We start from the raw sequence: 14,650 nt of genomic DNA on the forward strand, positions 1-14,650 counted from the left end.
ACATCAGTCTTCCTTGAATTAGATTTGTCTGGACATGAGGGTTACTTTTATCTTCACAGCACTGTGAACACTTGTTTTATTCATGTTTCACTGATACAATACAATTATTCCTTACAACTGCTTAGGTTTTCCCACCTTCTCTCTCCCTTGTTCTCATTATACTGATCCTGGACTGCTGAACTAACGTACCAAAAATAACCTTTTTTTTTTTTTTTTTTTTTTTTTTTGAAAGTCCACCAAAGGGGGAACTGGCCGAACTGGATTTTTTTTCATCACAGTTAAGTTTTCACTCAGAAAACTTAACTCCATTCCAAGCTCCAAAGAAAAACATTTATTGGGCAAACCTGTCCATTCCCTCACCCATCACAAAATCAGAGGCCCAAGCTTCTTAAAACCATACCAGGTTTCATCTCCATCCACCAGCTCTACTCCCCAGTCTCCTCACTTCTCTCTCACCCCATGCTACATTGCTCAATAGTTCTGGTTTCTCATGTCCTCTGTCACTATCCCCTCAAGTGCTCTGACCCCATATGCTTCCTCAGCTCTAACTTCCCTTTGGAAACAGGGCCTGCAACCCTGGTGTCCCAAAATCTCCCAACTCCTTCTCTACTTTCTGATTTGCCAGGCTCTTTTCTCCCTCCACATTTTAACTTCACAACAATTCCTCCTTTCGCAATGGGGCAGCAACATCTCAGCCAGTAACAGTCTCTCTCAGCCTTTCCCAATCTCTTTGTCCAACTGTCACCACTACTTAGACTGACTTAATCACCACGTCCTTTAAAACTAAGCTCCCTGGTCCTTTATGGTGCCCAAGTATGGGGCAGAGATTGCTTGTTGCACTGTCCATTCAGGTGTTACAGAAGACTCCAAACACTCACTGAAGACCTCCCCTCTACCCAGACCTGGCGATTATGCCTAGTGAAAGCAGAAGGCCTGCCTCAGACCCCAGGGAATATGGCACCTTGAAAATAATCTCTTTTGCAACATTTAAATTGGGCAAAGGAGGGTACATTTGGAGGCAGAGAAAGTATCCCATTGGTCACCAAATTTCAAAGTTTTTGTTTAACTTCTCCTCATACAAACAAGAAGGTCCAGAGAATTTTTATCTGAAAGATCAGCAGATGATAAAAGATGGAAAAATCTCACAAACGTTCAACTGTGCACTTTGCATGAAAAATGCATTATATTCAGCTGTGGTGTTCCTCAGCACTGCACACTTAAAGAAAAACGTTGACCAAAAATTAGGCAAATCAGCTGGAAACAGAATAGTATAATGGTATGTATCCATCATAATAGTAAGCATTTTATACAAGCACACCAAGATTGCAGCCAATTTGGCTTCAGATTATAATAAACTTTCATCTGTACGGTTCTTCCTCATTTTTTCATGGACTGGTAAGTTTTCCTTTGCCATAATGTTTATTAAGATTGTTCAACTCAAACCCTAATTTAAAATATTTGTTTTTACATACCTGCCTTTCATAGTTTTTGATAGGATCCAGGATGGCTTCCCTTTTTTCAGCTGAGAATGACACATGAAAGGTAGGTTCTGAGTACTCATCTACAGTAAAAAACACATTTTTAAAAATAATAAACATGAGTTAATACAGTTTATTTATGCCTAGAATGTGTCCTGAATCATCATATTTATTGGAAAAACCTGAACATAAACCAATATATCCCCGCAAACTCACAAAATCCTAAAAACTATCTCTCTATTATATGATGATATATGAAAATATACATATATTAGCATAGTCATACTGCACACCAACTCCAAATTGAGAAGTTTGAGAGAAATTTTCACATGAGGGAAAAGCATTTCATGTGTGTTTTTGTTTTTTTTTTTCCATAAGTTGTAAAGTAAACAGGTAATATGAAATGAGCTATGACAATACTATCTTTCCTTTCTGTGTTCGCAGCACTATAAAGTACTGGTCCATTATTTGAGCTCCATTTTATACTACCCTGTAATACAGATAAAAACAACTTTTGTGTTCTCATTAAGCAGCTTTCATTACCCTTTATGCTTCTGACAGAACACACCATCACTGCAAAATAAAGTGCAAGAGAAGGGTTCCTGTGGCTTACATGCTGTGAATACACACATGGTTCCTGGAGAGAAGCTTAACCTCTGTTAAGTTTAACCTCTTTTAGCGTCAACCAAAACAGTATATTTTTCCTAAATGAGAAGGATGAAGAACAACTTGAAAATATTTGGATATTATACTTGCAAGTTACAATTATGGAGAACCATTAAGGTCACATGTCTCCTCTCTAAGATATAGTGGTCCAGCTAAAAGCTTTACTTGTAAGCCTGACATCCCATCATTTTCTTCTACCCTACCTTTCTTCTCTGTTTCCTTCCTCTCGCTCTGAACCTGTCAGACAGATTCAAGCTAACACAACAGTGGAAGGCTTCAGAGGAATGTATTTCCTGATACATGTTGTAAAACAATCGGCAGATAGTAAGAGAAAAGCAAGTCATGTAGGCTCCTGCTAAGAGCAGCTATAGCATGAGCCCAAGAAATTACCCCTTCTCTCTCGCCAGCTGCTCCCAGGCATTTTAGCTAGAACACCCACAGTACAGGCTCCTTATTGCCCCTCTGGGAATTGGTAAACTCAGAAGACAGCTAGGAATACCAGAAAGGACATTTTGAGAAACTGAAAGGAAAGCAAACATGAGGAAATGTGACAGCAGGTGTGGTGGAGGGAGCCTGCATCATGGAAGGCATCTGCAACAGCAAATGGCAGACTAGCAGACAGAGCATACACAGGACAGAGGTCTATTTCTGTAGTTCATCTGCTCATGGAACACCTTGCTAGAGTCCTTGCTTTAATGTTAGGAAAGAATTAGCAAGTACAATTTCTCTGTTAATAAAATACCATAAAACCAGAAAATTAGGCATGTGTGTATATTTTTTCAATGTATTAATCTACAAAATATAATAAAACAATAACAAAAGCATGACAAAAAGAATGTTACAAATATCTTCAATATCCTCTGCATAACCTAAACCAAATTCCCCCAATAGACCTACAAACTAAACAAGCCAGATGCTTATTCAGCATTGCTATCTGGGAAAATTATGGAGCTTATCCTACTAACATATGAGCTGAACATTACCTAATTTCTGCCTTCCGCTTCTAGGAAAGATTTCAGTTGTTTCTAGAATTGATTCGGAGATGTTCTGCTGTGAAAGACACAATCCATTAAATACAGATTTTAAAAAAGCAGCTACATACTATTTAACAAGCACGACAAATAGTCTGACATGAACAAATATTTACCTGGGATTCAGTGGACTTCTCTGACAAACCTGGAGATGAAAATTGTTTAAGAAAATATTATTATATTTAATGCAATTTATCTTCTACTTCATGCAACATCAATAGTTTCTACAGCCAAGTACTAATTGCAAGTATTATTTCATTGAAAGATACTAACATCCAATTATTACCTTATAATGCAGCATTTTTATTAGTATAAAGAAAATGCAGAATACATGCTCCTATCATGCATTTGGATTAAAACAAACAAACCAAAACCCCAGAGAACTAGACCAATTCATGTGAAGCAGTAAGGTCACGGTCATGAACAGCAAGAACAAAACCTTTAGCCCTTTTGGAGGTAGGATTCTGCTGTGCCAATGGGCCACTTGAAAAATAAGGTCAGTCTGCTGCACTGAATGATCACAAACAGCACCATGACTATGATTATCATGCAAGTGCCTGAACACTGATTGTATTTTCCCTTCCATTGATGGGACAGCAGAAGACAATGTATATGAAAGAGCAAACATATGGGTTAAGGTGTCTCTGGTTTCACCATTCAAAGACATAATATCAATCTGCTTCTGAACAGATAATTTTGGTTTAGCTTTCAAGAAACCTACAGAAGCAAACACCATTTGACTGTAATATCCATTTACAGCTTAATTCCAAACAATAGTGTGTTTTTAAAAAATATTTTGTCCTAAATTAAGTCATTCCCACATGTACAAAACCTCCTGACTTGCCTTAATTTCTTGAATTCTCCAGACATCTCATAGTTTCTCTCACAAAAGAGGTATGAAAAATGTTACCAAGAGCTCCACACAAATAGAATTACTAAAACAAAACAAAAGGTTTTTGATCCCAGCAACTTGGTGATCCAACAATATGGAAATATCTGAGGAAGATGACCATCATCATCTTTTACAACCTTTTCAGTCTATTTTTCCACTTATCCAGAAGCATGCAAACCAAATTCCTTCCATGACAATTCAGTAAGCTGATTTTAAGCCCTCTGGTACTTGGAAAATGTTGCTTCTAGCCTAATCAAACAAGACTGAGTGGGCTTCTTTAGCTACACGGTTAATATCCACATTCCAAGCAGGAGTGACAAATCACTCTTTAAAGGAGAAATTACTCCAAAGAGAGTACTACCCTAGCTGCAAAACTTCTTTGCCTTCCTACTAAAGAAATGCGTACAAAGCAGCAGGCAGAAACCCTACTGTAGCAGCAAAGCACAAGAGAAACCTACCCAAAACTCAGCTAGGAGAAAGAAGAGGGGAAAAAAAAAAAAAAAGAAAAAAAAAACCACGGCCAAACCAAAGCTTTTCCTCTCCTGCCACAGTGGACCAAAATGACTTATTATCAATGTTTAGAATGGGTCAATTCTAAACCATGCACATTATCACTCTTAAGAAACACGTATAATTGGTGCAGAACAATGTCCTTAGCTAAGCAAACAGGGCAGCAAATGCTGTCCTACCTGAAGTTAATTAACATTTACCAAGTACTTGTCCATTGCTATTGAGCACACCCACAGGGTAGCAGCACTTCCAATCAATACATCAATAACTGTTAAGCTGATTCTATAAAAGGTTACAGTGGTGTAAACTGTTGCTCAGGCAGGAAATTACCATTGTCTTGCTCCTTTGAAATACTCTGCAAGGATGTTCCATGGCTTTCTGCAGGCAGAAGCAGCACACTGGCTGATGGACTTTCGGATTCAGGCTGTTCAATTTAAAAAGATGCAATGTGAAAACTGATACAAACTCATTTTCCATTAAAAAACAACAACAACAAACCTCTGTCACGAACATTTGAGTGCATAGCATATTGGCCATAGCATGGATATTTTCAAAAAATCTTAACTCAGATGTTAATCATCTAAACTAACCCAACATCTCACCCTGATAACCCTAGTTCACAGGAACTAGGCAGAAGTAGTCAAAGAAGTTGCTAAGCCTCCTCAGTACTGGGCCCAAAACAATCTCCCAGGAGGATCCCCCCCACAGGGACCCCACTGTGTCCCTCACCGAAAGCAGCTCAGAATCCCAGGGAGAGTCACTATCTTCCTCCTGCTCTGCTCCTTCTGGCAATGTAACATCTACAAGGGAAACAAGAAATGGCAAACCATGAGTCCTTCTTTTACTCCGCTGCTCTCTTCCATCAGCCAAGCCTTGCAGACAAGACATAATGATTCTACTACAGAGATTTCTACGTAGGAAAAAACAAAGCAATTTCATTAAAGGATATCTTAATCCCCAGGTATAGATCATGGTGTTATCACTACCTTGTGTTGAGCCCAGTCTCACCAGGCTACTTGGCCAGAGTAGAGTATCTTATAGGATAGCTGTTTTAAGCTAACTCATTCTGTAAAAGCCTCAAGAATCACTCAGAGACAGGCACACAGAAAAGCAGGGAAGAGCCTCAGGGTAAAGAAGTACTCACACCCAAAAAGGAGAACCATTAGTTTCAGCCTTTGCTCTGACTGCTTACACTTCACCAAATGCACGCTGAAGTTAAAATGTTTCACGACAGAAAAGCACATATACACACACCACCTGGAGCACAGCAGCTGAGGCTGCCTATTCTGTGTGCCATTTCATCAGCTACACAGGCTCTGGTAACACTGCATCATGAGTCTTCCAGAAGACAGGCAATGATTATGGTGGTTTCTGTTCCTGCGTTGGATTTCAGGTGAGTACCAAACTACTCAACTCTGGCAAGGTCCAAACACTCATGAGTGTTAAAGACATTCTGTATCTTAAACCTGAACAAGCCAAGGAACTGGATTGGGATCATTTCCTCTCAGCCTCACTCAAAAGTCTTTCTGAGCCCTCAGCCAAGACTATTTACAGCTTTTGAACCTGACAATATGGTCAAGAAGGCAGTTACTATTATCACACCCCAGACCCTACAGGCCCCTCTCTCCTCCATCCAATAGCCTTGTTCATAGAAAATGTGGCAAGAAGAGCAAGGCTGGTACTTGTTTCATATATCCTAATTTGGAATCTAACATCACAGTTTTAGATCTCCAAGATCAAAAAGAAAGAAAAAAGCTTTCTTTCTCCTTGTTAGGGTGCAAGCCAGTGGAAAAACAGATAATAACTCAGATGTTGATTAATATTCATTTAGAGTGGGCAAATATCACAGAGAAATGAATTGGATCAATATTAGCTTACTTCTCACAGCAGTATGGTCTTCTGAAGGATTCAGGACTTGAGGACTGTCATTAGTAACAAAATTTTTCACACCTTCAGCACTGGCACCTTGCAGGTCCTCTTCACCATCCTCCTCTTCCTTTTCTTCCCATTCAGACGATTCTTCCTAAATTCACCCAAAACAGACATGTAATCAATACATAAAAAATACATTTTGTGAAGCAACACCACAAGTGAACTGAGAGTCTGGTGTCTGTCTCACAAGTAGTGAAGGCTGCCTCAAGTAGGGCAGAGGGGAACCCCTCCACCCAGGGCCCAGAGCTGCACCTGGTAGTGCTCGGCCAGCTCCATTTTCAACATTTCATGGGTCATCTAGTGGGTCTAATTTCACCTAGATTACAGTATTCAGGAGCATAGCTCCCCCTGGCTCCCTTCTTTGCTCTAACTAAAATCACCAGTTCCCTCACTCTCAAACCATCTCAAGAAAACCAATTTTGCTTCCTCACTCTTCATGGCACAACTTTACTGGACTGCAGTAACTGTACCAATATTTGTACATTCTCCTGTCTGAGAGAAATTTTATCGACTACAGAAAAAAAATGTCTATTGTCTATTCTTCCCCTACCAACACCACTGTAACCACATATAAAAATAAAATAAAAATACTATCTGATAATATCTTTAACCAAATAAATTACTTTGTCTAGGAGTATGTTTTTAGTGAGACATTTTCTAATACCAGAAAAAGATGACCCAAAAAAAGAATATAGGTAAAGAACACATATTAACAAAATCAAGTTTGCCACCTGTTTCTTATTAGACCTTTAGAGAATACTCTTGTGATTGAATTTCCTTGCATACTTACTTTGGTGCTCGAGGAAAATGCTGATCTTAGTTTTTCTTCACAGCTATTTAAGCTAAAGCTTTCACTTTCTCGTTTCAGTGCTTCACAGACTTTATCATCTACTTCACATTGCTCCTCTTTAGCATCCATGCATTCAAGAACCACAGAATTCTCCCTTGTACTTTCAAGTCTTGGGTTTTCTGCTTCTGCACAAGAGTTATTACTACGTTCAAAGACATCACCGATTCCAAGACCAGACCTCTCTGAGAGAGGCAAAGCTGTCTCTTTTTTGTGATCTGTCATTTCAGAATCTGCAAAGCACAAGTCAGTATTTTTAGGAAAATCTTCCTGAATCACACATTTAATTTTCGAGCTTTCTTCTCCATTCTGCGAATTATTTAGATTCTGGAGCAGTGCTTCTTTTGGTACTGACTTGCAACATATCTCATTATTCATTAATGGAGGAGACAGAATCATTACACTTTCTTGTGCATTTTCAAAACAGCCATCTATAAAAGACACGGGAGTGTCCAGTTCCTCCATTTTCTCATCAAATTCTTCATCACAGACATTTCCCATTCCAAACTGAGCCTCCTCTTCATGAAGACTACTGAAATGCCCCAATTCATTATTTATTTCCCCCTTAGCTTCTGTTTTTTTCCCCTGCTCCTCTTCTATGTCATTAGATTGAGTTTCTTCTTCATCTTCCAGATCTTCCTCCTCATTTTCATCTGGAGTAAGATCTTCCTCCTCATCCTCTTCATCATCTTCAACATTCTCACCATCATCATTTTCATCTTCTTCCTCCTCTTCCCCCTCCTCCTCTTGCTCTGACTCTTCCTCCTCCAGGTTGCTTGCATGTGAAACATCTTGATTCAGTTCTTCACATACTCCTTTGCTGAGGTTTGTGTCTGATGGTGTTACTTGTTTGAGGTTCTCCTTTGGTGATTTAGGACTTTCAATTCTAGAACCATCACCATCTTAAAGCATGAGGAAAGGAAAAAATATATGTAAAAAAACAGAATGAGTTATAAAATGATAATGGGCATGTTACTGCTTAAAGTACAGGAGATGAGTCATTTGGGAATGTCTGGAAAAGAAGCCAGGTGAGGGATGGGCAGGTTGGGGGAAGGACTTGACCAGGGACAAAGGCTTAGAAGGGGATTCAATATCTTCATCTTCACAATCTGACTTTTTTTTCTCTGAAATGACTACATGTTCTTTTCTCATAATGCTACTTTCTCTTTTACTATAGCCAAAAACAAAACAAAACACAAACACAACACTTAGCATGTCTACATTTGTGTAGTATATCATAAAATTTTTCCAAGAAACTCACGGTTTTTCCTCAGCTGTTGGGAAGCATTCATTAGCAGTGCCAAGTTTGGCTTCTGTGGCTTCTGTAAATAAAAACAGCTTTAAGCAGGATTATCTGTTTATTTAAAAAGAGAAAATAACAAATCATTTGTACCAAATCTTGAACAGTAAATATGAGAAGGCTATCCTTTTGTTTCCAAATAATTTCTAAAATTATGTCTACATGCATCACAATTCTATAAAATCTGGTTTTGAATTATATTTGCAATTATTAATTAAAATTCATCTGTTTTTACCTGTAATAACTGACTAAAATTCAACTGTGTTTAGGGTTGCATTTGCAGGATGCTTATTTTTAAACATTTACAAGTGACCCAAGTAACTGTTACATGGCTAAACTGTTAAATTGACTTCCCTGGATGTTTCAGTGTGATGGTAGAAACAAGAATCATTTCCATTTTAACCACTATAAATAAATATTTTAATTAAATTACAGCATTACAGTGTGGGATCCACCACCACACACTCAAATTCTTCATCACAACGTAATCCCAATACACCAGACCTCCCCCTCTGAACATCAGTAGAAAGTGTGTGAGAGCACACAGGTGCCAGAAGGAATACCATGTCACATGCAGGGTTAGATCACTTCCAAGCACAGGATGCCAACATACAGGAGAGAGACCTGCTTGAGCAACTGTCTCCCCTCAAGCACTTCTGAGAAATCTGACAAGGAGCACAGGAGAGCCAGGGGATGAAGCATTTCAGCAGATTTTGATCAATAAATGCCCTTTTTCCGTATCAGTCAAAATTCTATCATTAAAGCTACCTGAGACAAAGAGCAAGGTTTGGAGGACAAAAAAAAAAAGGGGCAATCTAGGAGTTGCCCAACTTTTATGATCTAGAAATCTGACTCAAATAACCAGACTTAAGATAATGTCAATCCTCTCAACGGCACCTAGTGCTCTTTCACAACCACCCACAAGACTGCTGCGTGCTCTGCTACAGCTACAAGTTTTTGAGGAGAAAGTTCACAGCAGCAAAAAGGGTGGCAGACAAGAGACCACTACGCAGGAGGAAACAACCCTGCCTGTAAATACAGTTTTGCTCAATCCCATAGAAAATCTGCCTTTAAATAAGTCATTTCATGGGAAATTTTTCCTATAAAGGCACTATACCTTGGGAGTAAAATCAAGTTCTTCTTCTTCAGAAGTAGGCCAAGTGTCATAACTATCTTCTTTCTCAGAACTTCTTAAAAAGAAAGCAAAGTAAGTACTGTCTCTCTCAAATCAATGTTCAGGTAAGTGTTAGGCATTGTTCCAAGCTCACCTTATCGAGTCTCCATGGGAAAAGTCATCTATTCCTGTTCAAATATTAATCAACATGATTAATTTTTAGCATGCCAAATCTTCTAATTTCAACAATACACTCAAACATTTAACATGGATAATTCTACAAGTTGGAATGAAACTTGAGATAATTAACCAATCCAAGACATCATGAATGAAAATATTTCCCAAACAACTGATTTTTCAAATTATAAAAAACAAAACAAAACACTAACAACTATATTTCCTTAGGTCTCTTATATCTACAAATTTAGGAAGCATTTCTAAAATAAAAAAAAAATGCATAATATAAATATGTTATGTTAGTAGACAATTTTAAAATGGTGGCAGCTTAACACTTCAATAAGTAAATGAACCACTGAAGTATTCATACCACACATAGTACACCTAAGTACACGTCATTTGCCAAGATTTTATTAAACACCACATATTATATTACATATAATTACATATTACCCAGTAATTATCCTGTAAATCTCCAGAAATATTGAAATGCATAATCGAAAACTGAAGGCTATTCCTATGTAGAGGAATCACCAGCAGTTCTCTGCACAGTGCCAAAGAGGGGCACTGAGCAGACAAGAGAGATGTAACCATCCCATGCTCTACCACACCCCAAGTTTTATGTAGTTGGATGAAGGTAACTTGCACACAGGGTCATAAGATGTCAAAATGGGAGATGTGAAAACGGACCTTACGAGGCCCTCCTCCTCCACAAACTACTAAAACATCTCACCTATCAACAACTAAGATGAAATAAAAGGGTTCTTCGATTCCCAAGATTGAGGGGTGAAAAACAAAACAAAGACACAGAAAACAAATATACCCTACATATAGAAGCTATTTCAGGGTTTCTGAAATTCTTGATTTGTAAAAGCTAACTAGTATGTCCAAACGAAGTTGTTACCCTGGAGACTTTCAAAGACAAAAAATAAACAGATAAAACATTTAAGGAAAAATAAATCCAAAGATACATAATCACTTGTAGATACACATCTCCTGTACAAACAGCAAAACCTAAATGAACATGGAAGTTATGTCTTCCATGAACACAGGTCTTATGTGAGAACCTTGATGATTATGCCTCCTGGTCTGAACAGGGCTTTTAGACAACAAAATGTAGCGCACATGTCTCATACAAAACCTAAAGGCTGGAACTTCCCAGGAGATAAGAAGCTAAAAAAAAAAAAAAAAAAAATGCAGGCACACTTTTATTTTGATGTTTGCTAATTATAGAAACATTGCAGTATTCTGTTGCTATACAGAAGTGCTGTGTATAAAACTAAATATTCAGGGTCAGCAGTCTAATTTACCTGCTAACCTTCCCAAGTAGAAACCTGTCTCTTAGAAATGGGCAGTTATGTTAGAACACTTACAACCTGCTGACAGGGGTTTTCAGTAATATCTTCAACTGGTCAGCTGTTTCAATTAATTCTAAGTTATCTGAACTTTCACTTCTAGATATGTAAAATTCTAGGCTATGACCAAAATCAGGTTGCATTTCCATTTTCAGAAGACAGGAAGAGAAGTTTGTGACAGACATTAATCAGAATAAAACCATAGCCTTGATGTCCCACAATAAAAGATGTAATCTAAAAGAGTAAATCATGGAGAGGGCTAGATTTTTAAAAAGGCACTTTTACTAGTGAGAAAACACAGAGTAAAAATTGAATACAGTAATACAGGACTCATGTAAAACATGCAAATTAATACTTCACCACCAGCAGCACACACACACACAAAAATATAATTTATAAACCCAAATCAAAAGAGGGACTCCAAAATAATACAAAACATAAAGGTTTGTACATTGTATTATATGTTTCATCTCTGAAAGGCTATTGTACAGAATACCTTTCCCTGTTTCTCTTGTTCTTGTTGTCTGGTTGGGAGAGTGTTGCATTCCTATATCCATTTAGGAAAAGGCATGGAAAGGACAGACAAAACAATAACATCAGAATAAATTTGAAATCAGAGATTTGGAAAAACATAAAAAAAACCAGGGACAAAGCTATAGCAGTGGGATAATGTATTATGACTATTAGTCCACAGTCAGAAACGTGCTAGATACAAGAAGAATCATAATCCACAGAATTCTACTTTCAAGGAAAAATGTCAAACAGCTTAATTTTTAATTTATTTGTTCAGTCTAATTTACCTATATATCATATTTTGAAAAACTGAAACAGATTATCAGATATTTACTACCAACTCTAATCTCTACTTCTTGCTTCTCTCAGCTTGATTAGGCCTCATCCATCAAAATAAATGCAATTCCTTCATATTTAGAACTCTACAGAACACACAGTATCCCTCCCTCTGAGCATCCTGAAAGTGTTTTAGATGGCAAAAAGAAAACCCTCAAGATAATCCTGTCCAGAAATCTGGTTGCAGAACACAGACTGCAGAGCTATGCTATTTATAGTCAACCAATTTCAAGTGATACAGTTTCAAGTATGATTCTCATTCTCACCAATAAAGCTGTTTGTTTAAACCAGCAGGGTTTAAAATGTGGTCTCAGCCAGTATATGACACAAACATAGGCCCTACCTATCTTGGTTTGCCATAGGAAAGTCCTGCTTGTATTTTACCATGTTGAGCTATCCAAAAAAAGAACTATGCTGCTAGCCAGAATTTGTGACCAGGGATCAGGACACAGTGACCAGCCAGCCAGAATGCCCTGTTCACACAAAGTTGTGGTGCAGGTCCCAAGTGGATCAGAAAGGAACAGGCGTGGATGTGTGTGACAGGGTAGACATCTTAGTAGACTGGGATAGAAATAATCTATAACAGAAAATCTGCTCTATCAGCCCACTCAGTTAATATATTTTATATCTTATCGTGGGGTGTAGTTATAGCTGCAGCTGCTCCACACCAAATTCCTCCCTGACAGGGCCTTAACTTCTGTCTCAGTTGGAACAGAAAGCAGTTATGCTTACACGGATTTTACCACAAACACACGGAATCAATTCAGCAGAAGGACTCTTGCTATCAACAACAGACATTTACAAAATAGTTAAGAAAGGGCTACAGATGTTTTCTAATCCCTTCTCCTCCATTTCTCAGTTTTCTTAAAAGGGAAAACAGAACATCTTTTCCTGGTCCTGGTTGGATGGGAGCTCTCACCTGTATTTCAAAAGCAACGCCTGCTGAAATCTATATGTTTGAACAACACCTGTCAAGCAACACTAAAATGCATTACCACAGTGATTATATCAACCTGCACAGAATGCAGTAGCAGGGAACATTTTTTAGCCAGAAGCAACATTTTGACGATTAAACTCTCTGTACTAAGCCCTCTACAAAATCTTCTACTGGGAAAGTTCAGAAAACTCTGACTAGATCAAAGCTCCAAGTCCAAATTCAAGGATAAAGTTCATCTTTAGATTAGATTCTCACAGCTGGGAAAAGTCAAGGTGGGGAAAAATATCTTTCCTTTTACTTGATACATTTTAATAAATTTTGTTAAAAGCCTGTCTGATGTAAAGATGCCACATAATGACAATGTAACATCCTTAACAATACAAACAGAATAAAACCTCCTGTAGGACATAAAATGTAATGAAAAAAAAAGGTGTATTCTGTAATAGTAATTTTTATTGTACTTTCCGGGCTACTTGAGAGCACAGACTTGCATTTTTTTCCTTCTTCCAAACCCATTGAAGGAGTTCATTCTTTAATCACACGGCAATTTAATTCTTCCAGATCAAATGATTATATGGATTTTTAAAGTTTACTTTTTAAAGCATCTCCATGGAAACTTGCCTGTTGAACTACACCAGGGAACTACACCAGGGAACTACATCAGAAAGACAAAACCTAACTATCAAAGACAAATACAAAGCTTTTGTAACTGGATTTTCATAATCTGAGCAACAGTAAGTTAAAGTACACACCTGAAAACAAAAATACTATAGACTCTGGGTTGTTCCCTGTCCCACTCCTCCTTTTTCCCCAGTGCGGAGTCAGAGAAGAAAACCTATAGACATTGGGAATCTAACGGGCAGAAGGCAACAACCCTCCAGGTGGACGGCTGACAAATTAATTAGAAGCCTTGGAAGACAAGTGTCCCATTGGCACCACTGAAGTGCAGTTACAAACTTTGCATGCTATTCCATCTGAAGCCTCCACTAAAGTCAGTGGTGAACACGATGACCTTCAAGAACACAAGCCACCAGAAGAAAAGGCTGTAGGAATTTTCCTCCTCAGCTTCTCCACGGTTAAGCCTCCTACCTCCTCTGTCCAGAGCAGGTGCTCCCAAGACAAAGTCAGCAGCTCCTGCCTTGCGAGGAGTGCTAAGCATGGACAAGCCTTTTGTACCTCCTGCAGAAGCTTCTGCGTTTTCGACATCTGCGCTATCTGCCAGGTGTTCGACAACACTATATGCAGGAAGAAAGGAAACAGTGTCACTAGAAACAACATCCTTTACACATCACTTACTACAATACTAACAGCAATTTATTCTCTATCACACACCTACTCAGAGCCATTCATACTGGACAAATTAGCAACTCTAAGAAGAAAATTAAAAATTTACCTAGAATATCCATGAATAACAGCATAGTCCTCAGCTGTCCATCCATTTATGTCCTTACGGGATACATCAGCACCATATCGAAGAAGAAGTTTTATTAAATTCAACTTCCCACCAGAAGCAGCTGTCATAAGGGGAGTCCTAAAGCATCCCAAAGATGACAGGAAATGTA

The 14,650-nt window shown here is 38.2% G+C and overlaps 1 protein-coding gene across 1 annotated transcript in view; it reads right to left on the minus strand.

Annotated features, from left to right (window-relative positions):
* Positions 1-14,650, minus strand: part of ANKRD26 (ankyrin repeat domain 26) — a 45,651-nt gene that overhangs the window by 25,364 nt on the left and 5,637 nt on the right. Inside the window, exons 5-18 of the mRNA XM_088523744.1 lie at positions 14,482-14,619; positions 14,178-14,323; positions 11,799-11,849; positions 9,925-9,958; positions 9,774-9,846; positions 8,618-8,678; positions 7,300-8,258; positions 6,456-6,600; positions 5,307-5,377; positions 4,908-5,001; positions 3,292-3,320; positions 3,128-3,194; positions 2,973-3,037; positions 1,473-1,556 (exon numbers count right to left, since the gene is read on the minus strand). Of these exons, the coding sequence (XP_088379870.1) occupies positions 1,473-1,556; positions 2,973-3,037; positions 3,128-3,194; positions 3,292-3,320; positions 4,908-5,001; positions 5,307-5,377; positions 6,456-6,600; positions 7,300-8,258; positions 8,618-8,678; positions 9,774-9,846; positions 9,925-9,958; positions 11,799-11,849; positions 14,178-14,323; positions 14,482-14,619 (2,017 nt within the window). The remainder of the gene's footprint in view (positions 1-1,472; positions 1,557-2,972; positions 3,038-3,127; positions 3,195-3,291; positions 3,321-4,907; positions 5,002-5,306; positions 5,378-6,455; positions 6,601-7,299; positions 8,259-8,617; positions 8,679-9,773; positions 9,847-9,924; positions 9,959-11,798; positions 11,850-14,177; positions 14,324-14,481; positions 14,620-14,650) is intronic.

This window comes from Tinamus guttatus, unplaced genomic scaffold (genome assembly GCF_059628265.1).
Source record: "Tinamus guttatus ecotype Peru unplaced genomic scaffold, ASM5962826v1 Tinamus_guttatus_pri_ptg000018l, whole genome shotgun sequence".
Lineage (NCBI taxonomy): Eukaryota > Metazoa > Chordata > Aves > Tinamiformes > Tinamidae > Tinamus > Tinamus guttatus.